This window comes from Haplochromis burtoni, unplaced genomic scaffold (assembly GCF_018398535.1).
Source record: "Haplochromis burtoni strain Fernald_Lab_line unplaced genomic scaffold, NCSU_Asbu1 Contig_56, whole genome shotgun sequence".
In the NCBI taxonomy this organism is placed as follows: domain Eukaryota; kingdom Metazoa; phylum Chordata; class Actinopteri; order Cichliformes; family Cichlidae; genus Haplochromis; species Haplochromis burtoni.
In genome coordinates this window covers 270,147-297,199 of record NW_024582417.1, presented here as the reverse complement: position 1 = coordinate 297,199, position 27,053 = coordinate 270,147, and the positions used below count along the sequence as shown (strand labels likewise).

Genomic DNA, 27,053 nt, shown 5'->3' with positions numbered 1-27,053 from the left:
GACTGGCGACCTGTCCAGGGTGTACCCGGCCTCTTGCCCTGAGACAGCTGGGATAGCCCCCACTCCCACCTCCCACCCCCGCAACCCTGAACAGGATAAGCGAATGAATGGATGGATGGATGTTAAAAAAAACCGTTCCATGTAATTTAACCATCGGTAAAAGTCACCGTCTAATTCTTTAAACATTACTGGGATTCCCGTTAAAGTTGCTTAGTAGTGAAATCTTACCTGTGATGAAAGTGCCCCCTCTAGTGGGCTTTAAAAACACACCGTGCCTTTTCCTTCTGTTCTTCTCTGTCCTTAGCACGGTAGTTTTTTTCTTCTCATAATGCTTCCAACTTTGTGAAATAAAATAAAAATAAAATCTACTGAATCAAATGTGTTAGTGCGTTGCTCTGCCAAAGGAGCAGTCTGGTTTTTCATTGTGGGTTTTTTTTTTTTTTGCTCCACCAGCAGAGGGCAGCACATGAACATGCCAAGAAGACACATCTATCCATAAAGTTGTCTCTGAAGAAGAGCGGCCCCGAGGTGGCTCGTTGGTTGGGTGTAATTGACAGAGTAGAAGAGTAACGCTAACTTGGCCGCAGTAGTTAGTGAGGTGCTTAATATTGACTTGGACTTTGAAGGAATACGCTTTGAGCACAAAATTTGCTCAAGTCAGCCACGAGTGGGGCTGTTCATTTTCGCTGCCTCTGGATATTTGATAACTGACAACAACTGGTTAGTTAGCATTAGCTAACTAGCTAGGAAGCTCCCGAAAAGTAACGTCAAGGTTTGATTCAGTCATGTCTTCGGCCGGAGACTTCGGAAACCCTTTAAGAAAATTTAAACTGGTCTTTCTTGGTGAACAGAGCGGTAAGTCTGTTGGTAATTTTCAGTGTTGTGGGATGTAGAATTTACATTTTTGCTCTGTTGGACATTTAGCTAACACCAGAGTTTGGTGGGTGATTAACCTCAACCAGCTAGCTAGCTAACGTTAGCCACGTATCGTTAACACTTGGCAGTGATGGCATTACGACACAGTAACTTGTTACGAACAGTTTCTTCGCCTTGGCCCGACTAAAAAGGTGATTCATTTCCTTCAAAATGAATCATGTCTGTAAAAATGGACTCTTACTTCAGTTGTGTGACGGGCTGTGATAACACATCATTAACGGAGGCATCGGAAATTACCAAGTGTCATTTAACAGGATGTTAAATTATGAAGCACCAGCATTATTTTTTGGTATCTCTTCGTTATTGAAGGATAGGTGAACTTCAGGCAGACCCTGCTGTGTTTAGAGGTTGTTCATAATACTAGAGTGATCATAAATTCATAATTTCGACCCTGGAGCAACTTCCAAATTGGCCGATCTTGCCATGCAACATTCCTGCGATCTCCCTACTAATTTACACTCCTTCAGTGTCCACACAGAGGGTTCGTGTTGGCTGTTTTTCATGTCTTAGGAAAAGCTGTGTGGCTGTTCGTTGTGTCGTCCGCGGTGTCCACAGATTTTAGGGTTTAAAGTAGAATTTGGGTTATTGGTCCAGCGTTGTCTCTTTCTTTGGAATCTACTTGCAACATATTTGAACTAGCTGTTTCATGTTGCTTTATTAAAACAGTATGAAGTTGGAATTCTCGGTAAAGACAAACTTGGATCAAACGTGAACTCAGATAGCCACCAAAGGACAATAGGGAAGACAAAAAATGGGCTATTGTCAAGATGAGATTTTGCACTATTTATTCATTCTTTTCCAGCAAGAAAGAAACAAAGAAGTCATGGCTTCTCCTGCTGTGATGTGAGAAGAATAGCAAACCCAATCACTCATAAAAAAAGGAAGCTAAATGCATAATAAACATCTAAACTGACGAAATTACTTACAAGAAATGTCAGAACCATTACATTGGACAAATATTTATTATAAAAAATACCCAAGAACATTAAAAAATGCAAATGTAGAAAGAGGCCCTGCACACCTTTTTCCCAAAATATAAAACTTGTCTTTCAGTCGCACTGTGCCATAGACTGCATATAAAATAATACAGATCTCTTTGGAAAAGATGTGAGTTCAGAAGCTGCTGTGATAAATGAAACTAGGAAAGAATTAAGGAAGCCAAAACTTGATGACATTATTGACAAAACTGTAATAAATGTTTTTGCTGTAATATGACCTGTAAGTCCCACCAAGATGGGACAGACACACTGCGTTTATCGGACAGTGTGTGATAAGCTGTGGCTCCTTTAAGCCTTGTAAACAGCAGTGTTGTCTGTAGCCCTGTCACCATCCCTTGATGGACATTGTAACTGATAATGTAACTCGAGCTCAGCAAAAACAGTCTGAGAACTGGCAGCACTGTGCGAGTACTCAGAGCTACTGTGTGACTGTCCCTGATGTGTTAAAGGTGTTCATAAATGGTTTTTCTATGAGATTAGAAAAAAAATTGAAGCATTTTACAGCTGCAAAGTTTGTAAAGCGTAGTTTTGTGTGTTAAACAACATTACAGAGTTTTATATTACATATGGACACAAACCCTCCATTGTGGATCAAATCAGCACCCTGGATACACGGGTGGGGGGAGTTCAGACATAAATGGCAAACTTTGCTTACAGCCCTTTTTCTCTCTGTGCCTTGCTCAACCCTCTGACTCCTGAATTACTTTGAACAGCTGTGCACTACACGCTTAGTGGACAAGAGGGCAGTGGGAGTTGTGTGACATGAAGCTGCTTGCTTTACTCTGTTATTAGTGGTCATCATCTGTGGAAAAGGGCCACAGCAGCTGCTTTGGGTTGAATAACTTTAAACGCATTTCATTTCTGCAAGCTTTCAGAGATCTGCGTAGTTTTTATTTAGCCCCAAAATAATTATTTTGATTACAGCTGAAATTATTAGTGAACCAGTTAAAAGCGGCTGGCTAGCTTTATATTATTGTAAATTAGATATGTTTAGGTTTTAGACAGTTGGTCAGATAAAATAATCTGTTTGAAGACTTTGGGTGCTCAGAAAGTGTAAAAAGCATTTTCAGTTTTTAAATTTTGTTCTAATTGGGCAAAAATTTAGAATAGATTCAGTTATAAATGCAGTTCTTTTTTCCGGGGGAAAAGATGCACCTAATTCTTCTACAAAATCAAAGTGAAGTGATCGTGTGGTCATTGCACTCTTTAAGAGTTTCTTGTTTGTGTTTGTGCAGTGGGAAAGACTTCATTGATCACCAGGTTTATGTACGACAGCTTCGACAACACCTACCAAGTGAGACTTAACACCTCCACTTTTAACTTTAATAATCATTGATGATGCCTAATATCAACAGCAATACTCATTGGAAATGACTGTGAATATTTGGTTGACTCTTTTTTTTTTTTTTTTTTTTTTTTAGCCACAATAGGAATTGATTTCCTGTCGAAAACTATGTATCTTGAAGACAGAACAGTAAGTTTATTTTTGGCACAACCAGTACCTCCGTTTTTGTTTTTCTTCTTCTTGTCCAGTTGCTTTTCTTTAGCCACTGAATTATGCTCTTTCTAACACACACAGAGACAGCATTTGTACGTTGCTACTGTGATCAGGAGTGTTGTATCCCCCTGGACAATCCTTCTTTTCTCTGTTCATACCTCCCTCAACACGAGTTTTCTTCCTTTCCTTCCTACCCTTTCATCTACTTTCTCATCACCGTTTTGAAATTAAACACCTTACTTGATCCAGTGAGGAGGGCTGATGACAAGTGAAGGGTGATTACTTCTTTCTTCCCTCCCAAAGGCCCAGGAAGCTAGCTCTCTCTGGTGCTTATTCACTGCCTGCATGAACTACGTGCTCACCTTTCTCTCTTTTTATCTTTTCCCATTAGTCCAACTTTATTTCCTTTTATTAATTTTTTTTGTCCCATAAACTTACCCCATTTGTCTATTTGTTTTTCTTGTTTCATTTTCATCTTGTTTTTTTTTTCTTTTCTTTTTTTTTTTTTTCTTTCCATCCCCTTTCCCTTCCTGCCCCACAGATTAGGTTGCAGCTGTGGGACACAGCAGGGCAAGAGCGATTTCGTAGCCTCATCCCAAGTTACATCAGAGACTCTGCAGCTGCAGTCGTAGTTTACGACATTACAAGTATGTGGCTCACCTGTCCACTGGGAGTGCCCTAGGTTATTCACATCGTTGATGCTGAGGAATGCATTGATTCCATTTAAATACACTAGTATGACCGAAGCATATTTTTCTTTTTAATTAAAAAAAAAGTTGCACATTTTTCAGCTTGTAACTCTCTTTGCTTATTGCCTTGCTGTCACTAACCACTGTGTTTTCTCACCTGAGGCCTTTTATCTCCATCTGTCTTCCAGATGTCAACTCTTTCCAGCAAACCACAAAATGGATTGATGACGTGAGAACAGAAAGAGGAAGTGATGTCATCATTATGTTGGTGGGAAACAAGACAGACCTTGCAGATAAAAGGTAATCTGTGTTTCCCTCCTTCTGCCTTTGTTAAAGTAGGCACTCCATGAAGAGCATAGAAGTGAAGTTATTGATTGTTACTGGTGGCCTCACTGATTTTTTTTCTTTCATGCATTATACCTGAAAGTGTCCTGTTTTGGGGTTTTTTTGTTTTTAAGCCTTTTTTTGAATTTGTATTGTCTCTTGCTGTGAGTCTTTTAACCGTTTTATCTACCACAGGCAAGTATCTATTGAAGAGGGTGAGCGGAAAGCCAAAGAACTAAATGTAATGTTTATTGAGACTAGTGCGAAAGCGGGCTACAACGTAAAGCAGGTAAGAGTGTGTGTGTGAGCCGTGCTCTGACACCCTGCTGTAGATGCTGCCTCCTGGGTTTCACCTCCAAAGGTCTCCCACTGAAAATAAAAGTCAGACTAGGTTCCTGAAGTTGCCCCTTTTCAGACATGGATTGCATAAAATTTTTGATCTGGTATTTGGACATGGAGCTTTTCTTTTACATTAATACTCATCAACGCTTCTTTCAAACATCCCCACTCTGACAGAACAAGCTACAGTAATCATGATTTTATTGTGTGCTATGCGCCAAATTTCACACTATAGTAAGTAGGATATAGTGTCCCAAATTATTCTGGGGGGTTATTACGCCACATTCTGTATATATGCAATTGCAACCATAAACACTTAGGTCAATTTTATAATAATTATAATGAATTGCATTTATATAGCGCTTTTTCTAGGCACACTATTCATTCACTCTCACATTCACACACTGGTGGAGGCAAGCTACAGTTGTAGCCACAGCTGTCCTGGGGCAGACTGACAGAAGTGAGGCTGCCATGTCGTGCCATCGGCCCCTCTGGCCAACACCAGTAGGCGGTAGGGTAAAGTGTCTTGCCCAAGGAGACAACGACCAGGACAGAGAGCAGGGGATCGAACCGGCGACCTTCTGGTTACAGATTAGCTTCCCAACCCCCTGAGCCACGGTTGCCCCAAGCTTATAAGTGACCACTAAGTGAACCACTAAATCCACACTGTAGGTTGTGATTTTCGTGGACCAGTGTAGATGCTGGACTTTGTCCAGCGTGGAATAAAAAAGCCTGTTTAACATATGTATCAAAGGAGTGGCTTTGTGGCTTCTGCAGTATTTCTGGCAGTGAGACCATGGAAAAAAGCTGAAAGCTGATGTCTCATGCCAAAACTTTATTTTTTCCTCCCCTCACATTATTATAGTTTAGGGGATTATCCACAACAATCATGTCTTTTAGTGAGCTGAGCAACTCAAGTGATATGCGTTTGTAACCTCTGCGTTTAGATGCCATCTGATTAACAGAATTGAGTGCATGTCTGAAAAGGGCTTCTTAGTCTAAATTGCTCTTGTTTGTGCGTATTTCTTTAAATAAAACAAGTATTCATCACTTTCTTGCTAAAGGTGATGAGAGTGTGTGGGTGTCAGTCTCATGTATGGCTTTTCCCTGTTACCTGCAAGCTCCTCTAAAAGCTTATTTACAAACTTTTTACTCGTCTTGGCCTAGCAATGCCTTGGATCTCCAAAACCCTGTTTTTCAGTCAAACACAGAGAATATAACATTTATGGTTGAGATGTTGGAAGTTTCAGTTCTCTTCCTGTTTTTCCAGGAAGTTTACTGGGAAACCTTTGGTGCTGGGCAGTGGTGGCAGCCGCAGCAGGAAGGGCACGGCTTGTTAATGCTCTTCAACATAATCACAGTGTCTGTGTTTCTTTTCCCCTGTCTCTGTGTTGATGTTTGTGGGGGTATGTGCGTGTCCTGGTGGGTGTTTGTGTGTTGTTCGCGGTGGCTCATCACAGACAGATAACCACAGAGGAGGGAGAACAGAGAGCGAAAGAGATGAATGTTCTGTTTATTGAAACAAGTGCAAAGACAGGCTACAATGTCAAACAGGTAGAGCGTGTGCACCTACATGTGTATGTGTTCTCATAGTCCTCTCTTCTGATTGGCTTCTATTTCACACGCATGTGTGCAAAAGGTGTGCTTTAAACATCAGTTTCCACTGGTCACTAGTGAAGAGAACTGGTTGTTTTTCAAGCTCTCTCCCCCCTGTAATGATTTGTATTGGCCAACCTTTTATCACAAAGTCTTAGAGATGGGGACCAGAGTTTGCAAATCAACAACCTGCACAGCACTGATCACCACAGCAATAGTGTTACTGCTGCTGTGAACTCTGCATGTCATAAGTCTGCTTCCACGACGCTCTTTGGTGGGGGCAGGGGATGCTGAGCATCATCATACATTTCTCTTGAATTTTATGAATGGATCCATTCATCGCTTAAAATCCTCCAAGCTTTGTCAATGGAAGATGTCACTAAAGCTCAGCTCCATCCTCTTTTCAAATCACCGATGCAGCACAGAAATTGGTTTACAGTGTCAGAGACACAAGCTGCTAAACTGAGATCAAATTTGATAAATCTCTCTTGGGTGTCTTTCTCTGTGTGAGTTTCAAGTGGACCTTATGCTTGATCAGTTAATATTAGAATTATACACAACATGCTGTGCCAATTTCATTTTTGTATTTTTTATCATGCCCTCACTATATTCCTTGTCTGAAAGAATACATGCGGTCCTCTTTCCCTCCAGCTTTTCCGTCGTGTGGCAGCTGCCCTCCCTGGCATGGACACCACACAGGACAAGAGTAGAGAGGACAGTATCCTTTTGTGTACATGTCAGTGTCTGCATCTGACATGACAGAACAGAGTCAGAGGTCTCTTTGCCCTCTTATGTCTGTCATATGGATAAGCACGGCCACAGGGAGAATCAAGTGCAGAATTGTGACATCTCACTATTGTTGCTTAACCCACATGTCGTTCTAGATTTGTTTTACCAGTGAGGACACCTATTGATATTCAGCTGGATGCCTGTTTTAATGAGTATAATATCAAAGACACTCTGCACTGATGGTCTATTTTTGGAGGGTATGAAACAGACTTGAAAGGTTTTGAAGTTTGTCCTGATACAGATCAGAGCAGACAGTGAATTCACATTAGTCAGTCATGCTCCTAGAAACGTGCCTCAGTCTCAGACTGAGTTATAAAGATGTTGTTATGATGTTTACTGACTTCAGCTTTGATAAGTTTGCCATGTAACTATAGCATAAGCCATCATGTGTCCATAAGAATATTTAAGATTACTTTAATATTCTGTCTAGCAATAAGTGGTGAAATACTGACCTCAGTTAAATGGAGACCAGTATGAGTCGTCACATTGAGTTGAAGCATCTGGTCTTGTAAAATATCTGAACGATGATAATTTATTCCTGCCATTAAAAGGTAAAAACTTCAGCTACGGTAACACCCACAGAAGTTCATGTAGAGCTGAAAGACTTTCCAACTTTGGCACGCCATATACACAGTACAGTGGGTGGATAGCGCTCTTAACTCCCCAGCAGCCCAACAACTAGAAGCTTTTCTGGTGGAAGACCAGCTTTGCATTCTGTCTCATGCAGAGAGAGAATGCAGTATATGTTAACAGTATTAGTTTTAAATTGTCTTGCTTAATGACTCAGCAAATAGAAAAATATTTAGTTGGGGGGAGGGTCTTTAAAAATTAACAAGTTCATTTTTGAAACTAAGAACTTTATTTTAAAACTTAAAAACCTCAACCCTTTTGGTGCCTGGTTTTGCCAGAGATCTCTTTCTGTTAAGCTATTTCTTCCTTCCCACCATCAACAAGTGCTCCATTATAGGAGAGTCCCTTTGTAATTTATTGTGAATGTGTCATAAACCAATACATGTGAATTGGGCAATACCACTGCTGGAGTGTGAAAATGGCCTCTACCTGTACAGCACATGTGGTCACTGACTACTTTAATGATCATGAAAATAATGTAAAACATTCTGGCATTTACAATCACGGTCATCTCAGGCTAATTGAACACCAATGGGACATTTTGGACCATTGTGCCAAAAAAGTGTGACTGTCTTTCCTTCAAATTCAATTCAAATTCAAATTTTATTTGTCACGTACACAGTCATACACAGTACGATATGTAGTGAAATGCTTGGACAACTGCTCGTGACCTAAAGAAAACAAAAAAGGAAAGGCTATGAATAAGATAGGAAATAAATATGAAAAATTAAAAAGGGTAAATTTAACTAGGAAGGAATAAAATATAAATTAAGGTTAAAAATGAAATAACTGTACAACACAAATTAGAATGAAGGGTAAATTTAACTGGGAGAATAAGATAAAATATATAAATTAAAGTTGAAAATAAAATAACTGTACAACAAAATACACAATATAGAACTATATAAGAATGTATGAAGAAATCTAAATATAAATAAATATATACACAATAACAGCAGCTGTACAAGTATTAACCGGAAATGAAGAATATAGTGACCAGTGTTGTGCAAAAACAAAGTCCAGAAAGTCCAGTGTGTGTGTAAGAACCATATGTGTGGGTCAGTACTGTGTGGTGGTGTGATTGAGAGACCGTATCGCCTGCGGGAAGAAGCTCCTCCTCAGTCTCTCTGTGTTGGTCTTCAGGGAGCGGAATCGCTTTCCTGACCTCAACAGAGAGAACAGTCTGTTGTTGGGATGGCTGAGGTCCTTCACGATCTTCCTGGCCTTGGTCCAGCACCGCCTGCTGTAGATTGAGTGCAGGTCAGGGAGCTCGGAGCGGATGGTGCGCTCAGCTGACCGCACAACCCTCTGTAGAGCTCGTCTGTCCTGCATGGTGCTGTTCCCGAACCAGGTTAAGATGTTTCCCGCCAGGATGCTCTCTATGGTGCACGAGTAAAAGTTCCTGAGCACCTTGGAGGGCAGTTGGAAGTCTCTCAAGCGTCTGAGGTGGTAGAGACGCTGTCGGGCCTTTTTCACCACGGTGTTGATGTGACAGGACCATGACGCAGAAATCTAGAGCTATTAATTAATTAATTTGTTTAATTCAATGCCAATGCATTTCAGAGTTCCTTTTCAATGTTGTTTCTTAACTCCTAAACCTTTCAGTGATTGACATTAAGCTGGAGAAACCACCAGAGCAACCTACCAGTGAAGGAGGCTGTTCCTGCTAATGTTTCTATCTAATACATTCAGTTTTTCTGCGCCCATATCCTTCACTACACCCTCCACTGTCCCCCAGCCTGAAAGAGAACACTACATCCGTTATCCTCGCCATCATGGAAGTCTGGTAGCCCATCGGGCTGCTCTGAAAGTCACTTCAGTTGTACTTAAATTGAATATTTGCACTGTAACACACATGCATTCAAACATATTGAAACATTGCATATTTATGCTTGAACTAAGCCTTCTGTCATTTCAGCAGAGACGGTAGTACAAGAAAAATGAGAATAGTTTGTGGGTAAAGATGATTTTGAACCAAACTGAAAGACGATGTGTGTCAAAGTCATCAAATCAATGTATTTGTCTAAGAGTGAGAATCTTTAAAAAAAGAAAAAATAAGTAAATATTGCTTTAAGCTTAATAAGCACAATGTGAATGTGTTGTGTGCATTTGTCAGTTAACACAATAAGCGCTTTTGTATTTGATTGGCCGAAGTTAATTTAGGTATTTTCTTCAAACTATTTTGTTTTTAACATTTTGGGATAAAATGAGGAAAAGGTTGTAGGATTGCTTCAAAGTAAATCATTATTTGGAGTGCTGGGTGTAGACATGTGTACTACACACCCATGAAGTGTGAGCTAGGAGCTTATTTTAAACTTGAGTCACAGTTCTCCCAACACGACCTGCACAGTCACGCAGTGTCACACCTACACACCATGGAAACCAGCACAAATGCATAACATGACTGCATCAAACACATTACCGTCCTTCCTCCTCTGCCCACACGTCTATTGAGATGGATTATTTTTACCTTGGCTTCCATTTTCTATTACTTTTTATTTGGATAGATTTTTTTCCCTAAAGACTAGCTGACATAGACTAAAACTTTCTTAGATAGTGTTTGTAGATTTTCTCATAAATCCGACAATAGACATTAGATGTGGAGATATATGCCTTTTGGAGTTGAATTGTAGAGGGCTTCCTTGGCTTTGGATTTATCTAATTAGGTTTGGTATGCCGTTTTATCAACACTTCCTTGTTTTTATTTTTTGGCATTGATTTCTTGTTAGTGATGATTCTACATATGTATTTAATCCACAATGACTTGTAATATTTATTTCTATCAGATTCCTGTTTCTTTTGTATGGCTGTTAATATCTTCACTTTGGGTATGAGTCGCTAATAAAATATGCATCCAAACTGGACCACCTTTGACACTCAGCAGCGAGCAACTGCTGTTTCACGTGCTGCCTCGAAGTGGCACTTTGATCATACTGAAAATATTGTGCAATTTTTGTGTAAAACTACAGGCGAGAGTTCAGTTTGTATAGCGTTGTAGTCCTTAACGTTTCTGGAATGGATTCAAATGAAAGAATAAAAGTAAACTTGTCAACGCTGCTGGTATTGATCTGTGTTTCTGACATGTGTTTTGGATAAATCAGTTCAATATTTTTATTTTTTAAGTGCTGAGATGTTGATCTGTTTCTGTATCATTTCTGGCAGCAATTACTACAAGATAATGAAAGTTACAGAAATATAGATGTTTAGCTGTGTACTGAAAAAGTGATTATAGTCAGAGACATTCAGTGTTCAAATCACATTTAACTTTTTGATTTTATAGGTTTGATGTCCAATAATATTACAGTTAATTTACGTAAAATCTCAAAATGACTGTCGAGGTACAAAATAACCAAGGTGCTTCAAAAATTTACAAATAGACAAGATCACGGTATGCTGAAGCTACAGTAACTGGCCTGACTCATTACCTACTGTTTGTTCTGCAAGTCCACAGAAGAAATAATACAGTGGTGGCCCCCAAACACGAGACATGCCAGCAATCTTTTTTTTTTTTTACTTTATTTAACAAACAATGAGTATACACATGCCAGCAATCCGCTATGCAAAATGTCAAGTGACCCTATCTACCTGACCTAGTTGGGATCTAGCATTGAGTGATTATCAGATTGTTGCACAGCTATTTATTAATATCGTGGTCATCTGCATATGATTCTAGGCTATATTACAAAGCAGACAATAACTACTACGCGGAGACATTAAATAATGACACACTATAAAAGCTTTCGAAAGAGGTCAGTAATAATTACTTCACTGCGAAGTAGCAACTCCCGTCAACGTTTATTACTTCTAAATTTCTTCTTATTTATTTGAAGACGAGCAGTCTTCTCTGGACTGCAGTCTGTTTCTTGTTATAGTTTATTTTAAATCAATGTCCGCGAGTGTTTGCAATTCTCGCGAGAGTCTCCCAGCAGCCGTTTCCGTGGAAACCAATTCACGCACCCGCACTCTGTGTTTTAGCTGGATATTTCTTTGATGTTTAAATGTGGTTTTAAATACTTAGTTTCACAATGAGTAATGATTACTACGAGACTTTGGAAATAAATAGAAACGCAACAGATGCAGACATCAAAAAGGCGTAAGTCATTTAATACATATGAAACTCACATGCTTAATAATGAGGCTTCTGTTATTCCTCAGTTATTTCTTTCTCTTTCTTAGATATCGACGCCTTGCACTGAAGTTTCATCCGAAAAGAAACAGAGAGCCTGGAAGCTCCCAGAAATTTACCCAGTTGGGTGAAGCCTATGATGTTTTAAGCGACCGTAAGTGGAAGAATATCGAGACTGAAGTGTGTTTTATTTTGGAAACCGCACGGATAAAAACAATAAGGGGACACTCGATGATCACAGTCTAAGGAAAAGTCAGTTAATCGTACTGAATCCATTTCAGCTGCTTTGGTGCAAATGAAAGTGGTCGTTCCTTATCCCTCGTGATTCGGTTCATTCTAGCTTTGCTTTTTGTGACTTTACTTTTCAATTCTGATGGAATGACATGATACCTGCAGCCTATTCACGTTGCAAAGATAGTCAGTGCACAGCTGCTCCAGGACTGCAAATCAGGAAGAGCCGATGTAAGAAGGTGTATCTGTCAGCAGTGTCAAGAGTGTGGAGCTGCTAAGAGCTGGGCAGTTAGGGGCATCACCATAGCATCAGTACCCATGTCTGTTCCTTTGTATAAAAAGGGACAGGAGGAACATTTCCCGTGCTCTCGAAAATTACCTCAAGAAGGCAACAGATGTGTCTGTTTCTTGGCAAACTCTTTTATCACCTACCTAACAGCACGTGGAGGTCTGTGAAACCCTCCAAATCTGTCATGCGGAAGGATCAGGCAGACAGCCTAACATTCACCAGTGTCTCAAGACCCTTTCATGTGTGTCACATGTCCTCACTGCTTGTGTGTGTCTCTCCTGTGTGAAGAGAACTGAGCTCGACTAGCTGTGCAACCTGCATGGGCTGCATGTATGTCTCACTGACAAACAGCAAAAACAGTCAGGTTTTTGGGTGGGGTTGTCTCGTTGATGCCTCTCCAGCGTTACTTTCATTTGAACCAAAGTAAGCGAAACGGATTCACACGGGTTCATGTTTCCCAACTGAACAGACTGATATCTCTGAAGTTTAACTGATATACTGTGATAATCTATTATTATTCTTTTTTTAAGCAGCACAAATCAATTGAATTATCAAAGGAAGGTGTACAACATTCCCGCAATAAGTGATTTTGCATTCGGTTGCAACCAGCAACCTTCCTGTTCTATGTAAATAAAACCAGAATATAGCCACCTGGGAGCCGGTTGACTCAGTTATTTTGACATTCTCTCAGAGAGTGATTGCAGTCAGTCGAAGTCAGACTGAGATTGTTTGCTGAAAAGTTGCCTCCTCTCAGGTGACCTCTGCAACTGCCTTCCAATCAAAATTGACCATTTGTGTTCGAGACCCTCACGTTCTGGGCAACTGTTTCGTCAGTTGCAGAATGTGAAAAAATTCAATTCTATGAGCAGGCAGTCACTGATTCTTAAAAAAATATTTTGTAGCTGCAAGGAGGTTGCTGTCCTTTTTTTACTTATGAGCCATAAGCTCGCTCTTAATTAGCATGTAGCTTTGTCAAGCTAAGTGTGTCCAGTCCTGGGTGGTTTGTCAGTGGAGCTGATTTTACATTCAATTCAATTCAATTCAATTCAATTCAATTCAATTTATACAGCGCCAAATCACAACAACAGTCGCCTCAAGGCGCTTTATATTGTAAGGTAGACCTACAATAATACATACAGAGAAAAACCCAACAATCACATGACCCCCTATGAGCAAGCATTTTGGCGACAGTGGGAAGGAAAAACTCCCTTTTAAAAGGAAGAAACCTCTGGCAGAACCAGGCTCAGGGAGGGGCGGGGCCATCTGCTGCGACCAGTTGGGGTGAGAGAAGGAAGACAGGATAAAAGACAATGAGATACATAAAATCATCTCAATATAAGATGAGTCCTACTGTTCATAGTACTCCCTGAGTATTTATATTTCTTTATAAAATATCGATATTTGGTGACTCTCTATCGATACAATATCACCACGCAAAGTATCGTAATGTATTGTATCTACCCTCCCACTCACGGTTTCAAACAATGCAATAGATGAACGCACAGCTACAACTCAGTTTAAAATTGGTTATATTATAAGCAATACTAACATTTTTGTAAAAGGAGAAGTGGAAATAACTGCAGATTTGTATTTAAAGCTTTTTGTTTAAAAAAAAACATTTAGCAGGAAACTGTTATAAGGATCAGAAATAGAAAGCTTTTTTTAAATACCAGTTAATATTAAAATAGTAATACAGGCTTATATACAGTGAAGTGTATTTTGGTCTGAGGAAAGGCTGTATTTATTGTATGCAGAATGTACCATATGTGTGTGAATCAAAGCCAATTTTCTGTGTGAAAGCTCGAAAAAAGGCAACTTACGACAAGTTTGGAGAGGAGGGCCTGAGAGGTGGTATTCCACTTGAGTTTGCCAGCAATGGAACTTGGTCATCAAAATACGTCTACCATGGGAATCCTGACCAGACATTCAAACAGTTTTTCGGGGGTGACAACCCATTTGCAGGTGAGAAAAAAACATAATCAAAGCCCGACAGTGAATGTGCGTTTTCGATTTTAATCCTTTAATCCACCTTCTTTTTTTTCTTTTTTTTTTACTAGACTTCTACACAAATGATGTGCCGCTTCAGTTCGGTGGCCTGCAGCCACAAGTGGCGAAAACGCAAGATTCCCCAATAGAGAGAGACCTTCATTTGTGCCTGGACGATCTCTTCCATGGATGCACAAAAAAGATCAAGATATCTCGCAGAGTAAGACATGTTTATATTTTCTCCCTCCCGTGGCTTTTGTTGGATTCACTCATCTATAAGACTGCAAGCTCCTCATGGGGTTTAGAGCTAACTAAACAACAGCATTAAAAAAAAAAAAACGCCATCACAAAGACATACTACAGCACTGATTTTGCCTCATATATTGTGCGATGCTTTATTTATTTTACAGGTCATGAATGATGATGGATGCACATCCAGTATCAAAGACAAGATTCTGAGTATAGATGTCAAGCCTGGATGGAACGAAGGCACAAGAATTACTTTCCCCAAAGAGGGAGATCAGGTAATTAACCAGCCTACACATCATTTTAAAATGGGGGGTTTGAAAGTGAGCTCATGAGTTGGTATAGTGTATTATTTTTATCCTTTTATACATAAATATTTCCTACAGCCTGAGTTGGGTTCGTGGCTCTGATGCCGTTTCCGAGCTATATGGCTGCTATAACCCAGAAATGTATTTTTTGCTGTAATCAATCCTAGGCTTCAGTGTGCAGTTAGCTTTAAAGGGAAATTTAGCAGGTTGCCATTGTTATTGTGGTATATACATTACTGCAGTGCAGCAATTAGTGAAAATATAGTAGAGGTAAGTATTAAAAAGGCTGAATGCGACAAAGGAGAGGGGAATTTTTAACAAATTATAATTTATTGTACTCCTTTTTCTGCTATTGCAAGTATAACTGATGACTAACTACTTGTGAAGGTTCTCCTAAAATTGGCACTTTGCATAGACTGCACACAAGTACGTTGTTCCTGCAGATCTTTTATAGGTTCACTGAAATGGAACACGCTTACTACCAAAAGTAAGCATGTTCGGTTTTAACACCCGATTACAATAAGCAAAAGGCATTTTGCTTATTGTACTCTGGGCAATTTTAGCCAAAAGAAATTATGCGCTCAAAGCTATTCTTCTTATTACTCTGTTTTTTTATTATGATGATGTGTACTGACTGTACCACTGCCTTGTTTGTGTATATTCTTTCCTTTACCCAGGGAGGGAATGTATAAAGAACTGTCTGTAAAGACTGCTGCATGGTAATCTTTTTATTTTGTTTTGCTGTTTTACCTTCAGGGACCAAACAGCATTCCCGCAGATATTGTGTTTATTGTGCGACAGAAGACTCATCCTCTGTTTGTGAGACATAACAATGACCTCATCTACAAAGCAAAGATTACTCTGGAGATGGTGAGTCATGTCATGGATTGATTATTGGCCATGCAAAAAGGTTTCTTTGAAGCTGTAAGCTGATTCCCTTGTTCGCAGGCTTTAACTGGCTTCTCTGTGGACGTGCAGACACTAGATGGCAGGCTGCTCTCTGTTCTTATCAATGACATTGTCCAGTAAGTGCTTTCAGTCACTGTCTTGAAAAACAGTTTTTCCCAGTCTGGTTGTTTTTACATTTATGTAGTGCCAGAGTGCAACAACAGTCGCGTCAAAGTGCTTCGTATTGTAAGGAAATACAACCCCCCCCCCCAAAAAGAAAAAAAGCAGAGAAAACTCCAAAAATTATATGATCACCTATGAGCAAATACTTGGCGACAGTGGGAATGAAAAACTCCCTTATAACAGGAAGAAATGTCCAGCATAACCATCTGCTATAACACTTAATGATTATTGTGTTTTTTTCATTTTGTGCATTATCTGCATTAAGTTTCCGCTCTCTGATTTGTTTGTCATGTCATATCAGCCCTAGATACCAAAAAGTCTTGTCCGGAGAAGGAATGCCGCTGTCCAAGAACCCTTCCCAGAGAGGAAACCTCATAATTACTTTTGACCTTAAGTTCCCCGAGACGCTTTCTGCTGAGAGGAAGTATCTGATCAAGCAAGCTCTGTCTTTTAAAGATTAATCACATTCCAAATACATGTGTAATCAGAATGATTGATTGGACTGTTCATGTGGCTACATGTCTGTCAGGAGAGAGCAATACTGATACATTTGCAAATCGTGTCTTTCTGTTTTTATTTGCACTTTGCACTCTGTCAGAATATTTCTGTAAACACGCTGGAAGATAACAAAAATGAAAGACAATGTGAGTGTGGTCGAACACGAGCCCATCGAGAGACAGTAGAGATTACAGATAAGCTTTGCAGCTGTGATTCGCTGCCATCATTGCTCGTTTCAGCTGCTCGTACGTCACAAACATGACCACGTTCCAGGACCCCAGGCGTAAGAAAGACGGGATAAACCTTAAGAAAATGGAAATGGAGGCAAAAACATTTTTTGGTTTCGTTTCATTCACATTAAGAGTTGTCAAATGAATGTGGAATCACTGGGTTACCCTTTGTAAAAAGCACACGGGCCTTCATTGGTCATCATGGCAGCAGCACAGTTGAGAACGCTGCTGTACTGGCCAAGAGCAGAGTTCATGTATCTTGTCTTGACCACATCAACAGGGGAGGCGATCACTGTTGTGCACAACCCCGCACCAAAGGCTGATGCAAAATGGCAGGGCAGATTATCTGTGGAGTGCACAGAACCCAGGGCTGAGTGCTATATCATACACATGCCTGATGTTGCTGTGAAGCCACTGTGTTTTACCTGTCAGCTGCGTGGACCTAAGGAGCATATCCTTGATAAAGTCATAGGTCACCAGTTCTGTGCAGTTAACAATAGCGTTACGTGCAATGTTTGGAGCTGTGCCTGTGTGACATCGAAAACAAAGATGCATCATAAGAAATGAAGCAGCAGCCTTTTAAAAACACGCATTTTGGAAGGTTGAGCTACCTTTCCACAGACCACAAATGCCTTCCTCCTTGGCAATTGTCTTGTAAGCATCCACTGTGCTACAGTAGCGCCTGGCACGGCCAAGACATCTGGCCTGTGCCTGGAAGCGAACTTTCACCACGTCTGTGGGCTGAGCAATGGCAACCGCCAAGGCACCTGTGGTAGATCCAGCCAGCAGCCGACTCCCAATGCCCACATCTAAACCAGGGAAGAGAGAGATGTCAGTTGAGACTGGTCAAAATTTCCCCTCAACCAAATAAACAACTGTCAGAATCCAATCACAGATGCTCACGGTCAGAGCCTTTAGTGTAGAACTGTTTAACAGAGTCGTAGAGACCAATTCGGACAGACGCAAAGCTCATCTGCCTCTGGAGTCCTGCCACCAGCCCACTGTAAAGACTCAGAGGACCCTCAGTACGCACCATGGTGGCGATGGTGCCGAACACCCCTCGATACTTCACCGTAGAGCCGCTCCCTGTAGCAGCAGAGCCTCTGGCCTCTCCTTGGATCTGTGCAATGAAAGTTCATTCTACTAAGGTTACAAGAATTGGCTTTGTGTTTGTTACACAAGAATACTTTAATACCTGCAGTCGCACTTTGGCTGTGTCTAAGGGAAAGGTGAGCAGGTCAGCGATGCAGGCTGCAGTTCCTGCTCCCACAAACTTTACAGCTGCCGAAGGTGGCACATCTGCAGGCCTGAATCCAACCATTTTCCACAGTGTTTTTCAAAAACACAAGCGTTGTATTTGTGAACGTGAACACGACAAGATGTTCCTGCAAAATCTGACAGAAACAAATTTCACAAACACACTGCATTCAGAGACAAATGTTTTTTATTTAAAACTGCATCTCTAAATTTGACACATGAGAGTTACATCCCATCAGGAAGACAAGTGTTGCTTATTTTATGGATCTGCTTTACACGCTTGATCCTGGCTTCTTTTACTCACTATGCTAGTAATGCCTCCAGCTGGTGTGTGCCATAAGCTCATTTAACACCTCTATTCAGCAAAAGCAGCACCCCCCCACCCCAAGTACAGGCTTTAATGAGACTGCTGTTCATTATGTTCTGTGTACTTGCATGGGTTTAAAAAAGAAGCATTGCAATTTTAATGAAATCAAATTTTAAGTCATTAAGTCTTACCTTTATAGGAGCAGTTTGGGACAGATATTTTAGAGATCAGGATTCTCTAAAGGCGTCCCTCTGGCTGAACTTTGTCCCAGCTATAAACAACTTTTCTTGTTTTTCCATAGATTTTTTAACAGCAATGAGGCGTATAATCATACTCCAAATCCTGCATAAAAGAGTCATTTTAAAATCAACATAGCAATCCAACAAAGCTTTATTAATTAATAATATTAACAGGAAAGTAAACAGTAAAAGTAAAAAGGTAAAATTTGCCTGTATTGTGATATGATTTGTAGAGTTGAAAAGCCTTACCAAGGGACAATAACCAAACCTCTCGTCGAATCTCAGATAATAAGTGGAACAGATGCAGGAGCGGGGAAGAGGTCTGCCTCTTTAAATACTGCCCATGATGCTGTTACATCATAGCATGGCATGTGTTACATGGTGGGGTCCCACCCCAAATATGTGGGCCGACTGTAAACCTGCATTTGTCACGTGTGGGAATGTGTGTAGTTTAGAGCACGCCTTCCTTTTGTCTTGTTGACTCCACAATCAAATGTATCATGTCCCCAAACCCACATTAATGCACAAACATTAATTAGATCTTATTCCATAAAATCAATGTTTTATCTTATATTTTAATCAAGCCAGTAATTTCTTTAGGTGGTCTGTGCAGCAAAGACTTGTAAAGTAAATGCTGAGTCATGATGAAAGTACAAGAAGCCGCGCGCATGTACACTGCACCCCAAATTGTAGCCATATGTTCAAACCAATAATTGTCTCACTGCAGCTTTTCGTTAAAACGTGTTTTGTAATTTGTTGTTCCTGCATTTAGTAGTGAGCTGGAAGGTTGAAACACGCAGTTAGTCATCATACAGTATTGTTTGTTTAAATGGCAGAACTCCAATCCAACTATGCCACTGTAGGGGACTCCAAAAAAGTGCAGCGTTGTATTTTTAGTGCCATGTTGGCAAATACAAGGACTGTAAATTTCCATGTTATGAGTCAGTGCATGGGTGCATGTTGTCCTCCATATGTAGTGGTATGGTGGCGCTATCTTTCCATATCTGACTGACCCAGTTATGGGACTGCAGCAGCTGAACCAGGTGTTTGGATCACAGAGATTCATCATGAACTGTCATAAAAATATAAAATGTGAAGTGATTTTTTTTTTCACATTTATCCTAAAAGGTTTAAATGCTCATTTCTGCTATTGTTAGCTTGGATGATCTCAATAATAAGTGCAGTTTATTTTTCCTGATGATTATCCTGGGATAAATTATGGAAAAAAGAAGTGATGGATAACTGGTTACTATATAAACAGTATATTTATACTGTCGATTCCCAGTATATATATTTTATACATCAACCAGTTGTCCATCAATTATGTAGTAACTTATTCATACCTGTATCTGTACTATGTGTGAGATAATATGTCAGTGATCCAAGTGTTCGTCAGAGTGATGGCCTGTGCAAAGAAACTGCACAGATATCGTACCTGGTAAGATCTTTTTCAGAGACCTATGGAAATGATACAGCACTCAAAGAATTATGGAGTTGGAAATGTAATTCATAAATGGAAAAAAAAGCATATTTTAGGTTTAAACTGGTGGTTCTGTGCCAAAAGAAATGCTGGGAGGTGTTTTATGACGGCCTGTTTCATGATTTGTTTGTTGTAACAATTCATTTTTATTTGTATCGCCCAGTAGCACATATCATGTTCAAAGGGCCTCACATGCATAAAAATATATTAAGAAACAAGGTCACTTCCATGTTAAACAAATAAGCAACCCATCAGAAATACATACATGCAAAAAAATCCATGAGTGAAAAAAATTATATAGTAACATATGAACTCTGGGACGTAACAGAAGCAGTAGGCCAACATGATACTGATGAAGAAGACATGCATATGGTCCGTATTACCATGTGTAGGTACATCTCTGTAAATGTGGCTGAACTCCAGAGGCACATTTCAGGAGTATTATTATTAAATGGAAGCACTAATAAATGCTAGATTTTAAAAAGGAGGTATATTTTTAAGAGATCAGCAGCATTTGCTTACCTAAAATTCTGAGGCTTTTCCAGAAGATTTTAGGAAATCCGCATTCCCAATTTCTCCCTGTGAGGAGTGTTGTATATCTAACAGGTTAGGAGTGGGAGTCGGGATGTGAAGTGACATTCAGAATAAAGTTACAAAGCAACACTGGCATTAAATAGCAGACAAAAGGATGGGCGAAATTAAAATTTTTCACTAATTAAAGTACTTTATTTCACAAAATACACATGACTCATCGACCAGCAACAAATCATACATACTTTTCACATCTAGTGGCAAATACATTAAACTACAACTACAAAAGGTAAACAGTGTAAACAATCCAGAAAGACATATTGTGGTCATTTTAAGGTATGTAATGTTGGACATAAACTGTCTTCTGCTTTCATGGAAAGCCTAAAGGAATTAAAAACTAACTTTACAGCCTAACATTATTCACGTGATTATTTCATTTAAACATAGAAGTTTACACCAGAAGGAGCTTCTTGTAATGGAATTTCTGACCATTAAAATGCATGAAGCCTCTGTAAGGTCTAACCTTTAAATTATTTTAAATATTGCAACAATGTCCCTGAAGTCTTCCTGCTCAAACTCTTTCTAATGTCAACTCTTGTGTTTTCATGCTCCTGTATTTTCAGGTCTCCAACCAAGAGTCGTCAGTAGTCACCCCTGCACTGTGGTGTGCGTTCGGCTGTTGTGTTTTGCGGTCCTGAGTTGAACAAAAACAAGTCTGACTAGTTGCGGTCAGAACGGAGACTCCCAGTACTGCTGTGCCCTGCTCATGCCTTTTTTAATTTGCTCATAGGTGACAAACATCACAATGTTCCAGGAGCCGAGTCGCAGGAAAGAAGGCATGAACCTAAAGAAGAGGAAAGAAAGACAAGTGAAGAATTATTCAAAAGGACTTTTGTAGCATCTCTGCTTGCCTCGTGGTCATGTTAGAGTGTGTTTACCCTTTATAGAAAGCCGTGGATCCTTCGTTTCTTAGCATTGTGAAGGCACAGTTGAGAGCGCTGCTGTACTGGCCGTGTCCTGAGTTCATGAAACGTGTTTTAACTACATCCACAGGAGAAGCCACAACTGTGGTGCAGAAGCCTGCGCTGAAGGCGGCCGTGAAGTGGCACGGCAGGTTGTCTGTGGGAGGACAGAAGTTTAGTCACAACTTTCACGTTAATTAGACAGACGTTTGAGGGATGTTTGTCTGTATCTTTCATTCATGGCCTCACCTGTCATTAGGTTGTACTTCAAGATGAGTTCTTTGATCATGTCGTAGGTCACCAGCTCTGCGCAGTTTACGATGGCGTTACGAGTGATGTTTGGCATGCATCCTGGAACACAAAAGAGGATCGTAACTGTCAGAACAGCCGAGGGCATTTTCATATAAAGATGAATGACTTGAATGTAAAGCAGGTACCTCTCCACAGGCCACGTACACCCTCATCTCGGGCAATCGTCTTGTAGGCATCTATTGTGCCGTTGTATCTCCTCTCGCCGTCAGCCAGTCGGACCTGGGCTTGAAAACGCACCTTTACCACATCTGTTGGCTGTGCAAAAGCCACAGCCATTGCCCCGGTGGTGCAGCCCGCCATGAGCCGAGTAACGATCCCTGCACCTGTGTGCCATACGTATGTTGGTCACGAAGAAACAGTGCAATAGAAGCAGACTTGTTGCTCGCTCACTGATACTCACTCTCGGTGCCTCGGGTGTAGAATTGTTTCATGGAGTCGTAAAGGCCGATACGGACAGAAGCGAAGCTCATCTGTCTCTGCAGGCCTGCCACCAGACCATTGTACAGACTCCTGGCCCCCTCTGTGCGCACCATGGTGGTGATGGTGCCAAACACGCCCCGATACTTCAGTGCACCAACCCCTTCGGCTATCTGAGACTCTCCCTGAAGCTGCACGACATGATGCAAATAAAAGAGGATTTAATATGACATCTATCATTAGGTTAAAGGCATCTGGTTAACACTGTTTGTCTAACCTGCAGTCTGACTTTGGCGGTATCCAGTGGAAAGGTGACAAGGTCGGCAATGCAGGCTGCCGTGCCTGCTCCGAAGAACTTAACTGCCGCAGAGGGCATCACATCTTTGGGTTTCATGCCAACCATTGCTGCGCCTCAGCTGAGGACATGAATGGAAAGATATGCTCTTACGATCCAAAGACCTTTGGTTGTGTAACACAAAGCACCAAAGAACATCGCTGCCTGGACAACCAAATATGGGATATAAGCGTGTAAAGTAAAAATAGACTACATGCATAACTGCTGATATTTTCTTATATTACACGACTTTTGTTTGATCTGTTTAAAATGACTAACTGTGACAAACCTGGGTGTATTTAGTGTGCTGGATGTGCTGGAAATATTTTCATGCTGTTCATGCTGAAAGTCATACAAACCTGTGAGTAAGGATAATGACAAGTTTCAGGTTTTCTCAAGAAACAAGCTAGTCTTTCGAGGTGCTTCTGTTGTGGAAATGCCTCGGGCCATAAACTCTCCTCGAAATGAGCCAATGAGCATACCACCACTTGCTGCAAAAACAACCATATAGCACAACTCAGCAAATCATCATTCACTCAGTTTTAGCTGAAAGCGACCCACAGCTTGAAGCAAATATAACTGATATTTTCAATTAACTGCCAATAAAAATTTACAGAGTTAAAAAAAATCACAGCTATGTTGATATGCAAGGTTGTTGGGGTTTTTTTTTTTACCTTAATAGTTTTCCAAGTAAATTATAATCCAATTAACAGGAAAAATGTATACAGTCCTCTTTGATAGTTAATCCTATATGTTTTCTCGTCTCCTGTGTGCCTACTGTTCCAGTATGGAAGAAGCCTCCCCAAATTTATAGGAAGCTTTTCCACGTAACTACATGCGCTGTAGCCAAACACGTTGTACACCTGTCATGAGAATATCATGTTTATCAGTCTGTGAGCCTGAGCCAGATATCTGAGCTCTTGTTGATCTCTTCCTGATGCCGTCATCATGGCAGCCTGGCATGAAATCTCTGAGTACACGTAAACATTCAGGTCTATCTGGAGTCCGTTTACACAGTAAAGAAGTTACTGCTGAAAGTTTCATGGATTTTTTTAAAAACAATGTTTCATGTTTGGAATCCAGAGTTTGATTTTTGTGTGAAATTTCAGCTTTTCTTCCCCAGATACCAGCTCACATTACTCTGCTGACATCACAGGGTATTTTTCTATTGGTTGGTTACATGCAGCCAATCAGACTGGAAGGCTTGTCTGGATTCATGAGATGTTTGCCTGGGATTTTTGTCTGGCTGGGTAATATTTCCACCGCATTATTGCTTACTGTTTGTGCCCAGGGAACAGAATTAGCTCTAGAAGTTTAGAAGCTTTAGGAATCCCCCACCTCTCCATCCCAGCAAGCGATAAAAAGTTATGAAATTATTCAAGTAAGGAGACCGCCATACTTCGTAGCCAATCCATACCATGGGTCAGTGTGGTTGGGTGCAGAGAGAATCTGAATGCAATCATTTGGGTTGATTTGTAACAGGGACACAAGCCGCTTCCAACAAGAGGAGCAGCTGCCAAATGGAAAGTGTCAGGGGGAGGAGGTGCACTCTTTGTAGGTGGGTGTTGGCTCTCTGTGAGTGCATGCCTCCTTACATGTGAGTTTCCATTGCATTCTGGGTCACAGGTCGCCAAGTTTTAATCAAGTCAGAAAGCACAGCCTCATATTCCAAATATCAAAGGATTCACCAGCTGCAACATGTGTCAGGAAGTTGTTCTGTTCCCAAGACGACACTACTAAATTTTGTAACCATACTAGTAATGTGCAAAAGTCTTGAGCCTCCCTCGTTTCTTTATATTTTGCTTCCAAGGAGCCAGATAAGATAAGATAACTCTTTAAGATAAGACCTGGTGCTACTGAGCCATAGTTCTCCAGGCTGCTTTTTTTGCTTATATTCATTCAAGTCTTTTAACCATTTTTAGAAGAATGTTTTTTATTTGTTAAGCCACTTAACACTGACCTGTTAATGAATTAGAAAACACACCCAGCTAAAGCAATTAACACCTAAGACAACTTAGCCAAGAGCCAGTTTTGAATTGCATCATTAGGATCTTTGCTAAGCCTGTCACAAAAAAATTTCTTCTCATTTATTTTGTTGAATCCACAAAATATGCCAAAGATAACACAGTTTGACAGACAGAAAACTGTGTTTTTGCACCTACAAGGTGATTTTCAAAGAGCTATTCAAAAATAACTTGTCCCACGGTGTGAAGGTTGTCCTTAAATACAGAAACCAGATAAGAACTGTATGATTTTTTTTTAAATGAAAAAACAGGGGACTTGACCCTTCATCATCCACCTGTTCTTCACTAAAACCTCATCAGAAATGGTCTCAGTGAGAGGATGGCTGACAAGAAATCATTCTCAAGGAAGGAAAACAGGTAGGCTGAGGTAATCCAAATTACACAAGAACTGGACTGAAAATCTGAATCTGAATTTGGAATTGTTTGGTTCACATCATTGTCAGTATGTGTAGGGAGGAGATCAAGAAGGACGTACAACAGTGAGTATCTACAGTCACTTGTAAAACTCGGTGGATGCTCTTTCATGGTTTGGGGGTTCATTTCAGGCAGTGGTGTTGGAAATCCTATCAAAATTGCTGAAATTATAAATGCAGAAAAGCCCGGCTGTGTTGAAAAATAAAAGTAGTCATACCAGATATTGACTTTCAACCTCATTAGAATTGTATAAATTCAGTCTTTGCCTTGTATTTCTTATATTTATACACTATATTTCCATAGCTCAAGACTTTTGCACATTATTGTAAACATCTTTCTTTCCCATAAACTGCTGCTTTATAGCAATATTGCCCTGTACACATAAAACAGTGTCATAATTCATCTTCAGTGTGACGACTTACTCAGAAACTCTGAAGCAGTTTTGGTAAACAGGGTCAAAGTAAAGCCATACACCTGCATATTTTCCACTCCTCATATTTACAGCTATAAAGGTTCTATATTAAACAAGGCATTCGTAGGAGATTAGTAAAGTGAGAACATATTTACGTTTAGCAAACATATTCAGACTGGGTCCTGTGATGTCAAACGACATTACAGGACATTTGAGAGGTAATAATCCATTTATACTGTATTCCATGAAAAGGTTAAGGAGATGGTGGAGGTGGTTTCACCACCTGCTCTCTAAAAACAGTTTCCTGGGAACACTCTGTGAGAAACATTTAAGCACACGCTCGGGCCAGTAAACAAGTCAGTGGGCTGGCTTCAACCAGTCTGCAGTGACCTCCCCTTAAAAAGACACTGAGCCCCCAGACCTGATCACCCCTGTGCTCTGAATACTGTGAACTTTAAATCAGTACTCTATAAATAAGGTCATCACTTAAAGGTTACTAGGGCACAGGTTTATGGCTCAGCATCTTTGCTTCATTCACAAAATCAACTCAGACTTGGATTGTCCTGGTTCTGCTTCACTGGATGATTAAATAGGAAAAGAATAAAGGGACACTAAAACTGCTTATTTTTAATATCTGTAGTTACCTCAAGTTTATAATGTTTTTCCAACTTCATCAACAGCTTTTATCATTTATGCTGACTTACAGTTTTTCACCGTACACAAAACAGATATTCCACTAAGACAGCAAAAGGCCCCGCATAGCAGAGATGACTCAGGGGTTTGCAGACTGTTCGGATTTAGCTTTGGCTTGCATTTTTCTTAAAACTTAGTGCTTATTCTGGCTCTCACTGGCTAGATGATATTTTCTAATATTAGGTTCGATCAGTGAGCAAAGATCAGATCACACATGTTGTTAAGGAGTTGATGGGTTAGAAAGCAAACACAGGGATTATAATGTAATATAAGCACTGTTGAGAAGATACAGAAGGAAGAGTTCATGTAAAGCACATGATGAAAAGTGCTTGAATAGTCTGGAAAATTGCCTAATATTGTATTCCAGAGAGCTTTTTTTTTTTTTTACCAATATCACAAATTCAACTTAGTATTTAAAAGATATCTGGCATGATAACTGGAAAGGCTCTTTATGCAGATACTCCTCAGTGTTTAGACCTTTGCCCTACTTCAAACGTGCGTCAGTGCTGACTGATTAGGATAATAATCAGCTGAGTCCTCCTAAAATTACATGTGACTCTTATGTTTGCTCACCAGCACCTGTTCCCGTCCTCTCGTCTACAACTGTGGAGAACTGGCTGTCATAACATGTTCATTTTACATAACTGCGTTTCATTCTCTCTGGTGTCTCTCACTATGTCGCTTGACTTCAGCGTCTGGAAGGTTTCACACTTTAACAACTTAAATTTCCTCTTAACAGTTTTTGTTATTGGAATGTGTGTGTTTACTTTTGCACTTTATATGTGTGGACATAGTGGGTCACATTCTTGGATGGGCACTGCTTCCAGTCTGTGTTCAAGAATTATATAGTAAGCTAAAATATACATACATACATATATATATATATA

General features: G+C 40.2%; 4 protein-coding genes across 6 annotated transcripts; 2 read left to right on the top strand and 2 right to left on the bottom strand.

Moving 5' to 3' along the window:
* Nucleotides 1-479: 479 nt before the first annotated feature.
* Nucleotides 480-10,856, top strand: rab6a (RAB6A, member RAS oncogene family). 3 transcript variants are annotated; one of them, XM_005922038.3, is made up of 8 exons: nucleotides 480-855; nucleotides 3,170-3,227; nucleotides 3,354-3,408; nucleotides 3,974-4,079; nucleotides 4,310-4,421; nucleotides 6,245-6,338; nucleotides 7,032-7,098; nucleotides 9,405-10,856. In XM_005922038.3, exons 1-8 carry the CDS (start codon nucleotides 786-788, stop codon nucleotides 9,467-9,469), a joined length of 627 nt encoding a protein of 208 aa, XP_005922100.1. In that variant the 5' UTR covers nucleotides 480-785; the 3' UTR covers nucleotides 9,470-10,856. The 3 variants fall into 3 exon arrangements, with proteins under 3 accessions (XP_005922100.1, XP_005922101.1, XP_014188985.1); XM_005922039.3 differs by lacking the exon at nucleotides 6,245-6,338 and adding an exon at nucleotides 4,641-4,734; XM_014333499.2 differs by lacking the exons at nucleotides 7,032-7,098; nucleotides 9,405-10,856 and adding an exon at nucleotides 4,641-4,734.
* Nucleotides 10,857-10,979: 123 nt separating this feature from the next.
* dnajb13 (DnaJ heat shock protein family (Hsp40) member B13) lies at nucleotides 10,980-16,549 on the top strand. Its single transcript, XM_005922037.3, has 8 exons — nucleotides 10,980-11,892; nucleotides 11,976-12,079; nucleotides 14,246-14,407; nucleotides 14,503-14,651; nucleotides 14,842-14,955; nucleotides 15,742-15,855; nucleotides 15,934-16,010; nucleotides 16,358-16,549. The coding sequence occupies exons 1-8, from the start codon at nucleotides 11,825-11,827 to the stop codon at nucleotides 16,515-16,517; spliced, it is 948 nt and encodes a 315-aa protein (XP_005922099.1). The 5' UTR covers nucleotides 10,980-11,824; the 3' UTR covers nucleotides 16,518-16,549.
* A 64-nt stretch (nucleotides 16,550-16,613) lies between these two features.
* On the bottom strand, nucleotides 16,614-19,906 carry LOC102296972 (mitochondrial uncoupling protein 2). Its single transcript, XM_005922035.3, has 8 exons — nucleotides 18,837-19,906; nucleotides 18,540-18,690; nucleotides 17,980-18,178; nucleotides 17,688-17,904; nucleotides 17,396-17,593; nucleotides 17,210-17,311; nucleotides 16,950-17,130; nucleotides 16,614-16,857 (listed from the first exon to the last, which is right to left on the bottom strand). Exons 3-8 carry the CDS (start codon nucleotides 18,103-18,105, stop codon nucleotides 16,743-16,745), a joined length of 939 nt encoding a protein of 312 aa, XP_005922097.1. The 5' UTR covers nucleotides 18,106-18,178; nucleotides 18,540-18,690; nucleotides 18,837-19,906; the 3' UTR covers nucleotides 16,614-16,742.
* Nucleotides 19,907-20,771: 865 nt separating this feature from the next.
* Nucleotides 20,772-23,550, bottom strand: LOC102296656 (mitochondrial uncoupling protein 2). The gene is made up of 8 exons (XM_005922034.3): nucleotides 23,298-23,550; nucleotides 22,983-23,114; nucleotides 22,567-22,705; nucleotides 22,273-22,480; nucleotides 21,998-22,195; nucleotides 21,810-21,911; nucleotides 21,537-21,717; nucleotides 20,772-21,442 (listed from the first exon to the last, which is right to left on the bottom strand). Exons 3-8 carry the CDS (start codon nucleotides 22,690-22,692, stop codon nucleotides 21,328-21,330), a joined length of 930 nt encoding a protein of 309 aa, XP_005922096.1. The 5' UTR covers nucleotides 22,693-22,705; nucleotides 22,983-23,114; nucleotides 23,298-23,550; the 3' UTR covers nucleotides 20,772-21,327.
* Between the last annotated feature and the right edge of the window lie 3,503 nt (nucleotides 23,551-27,053).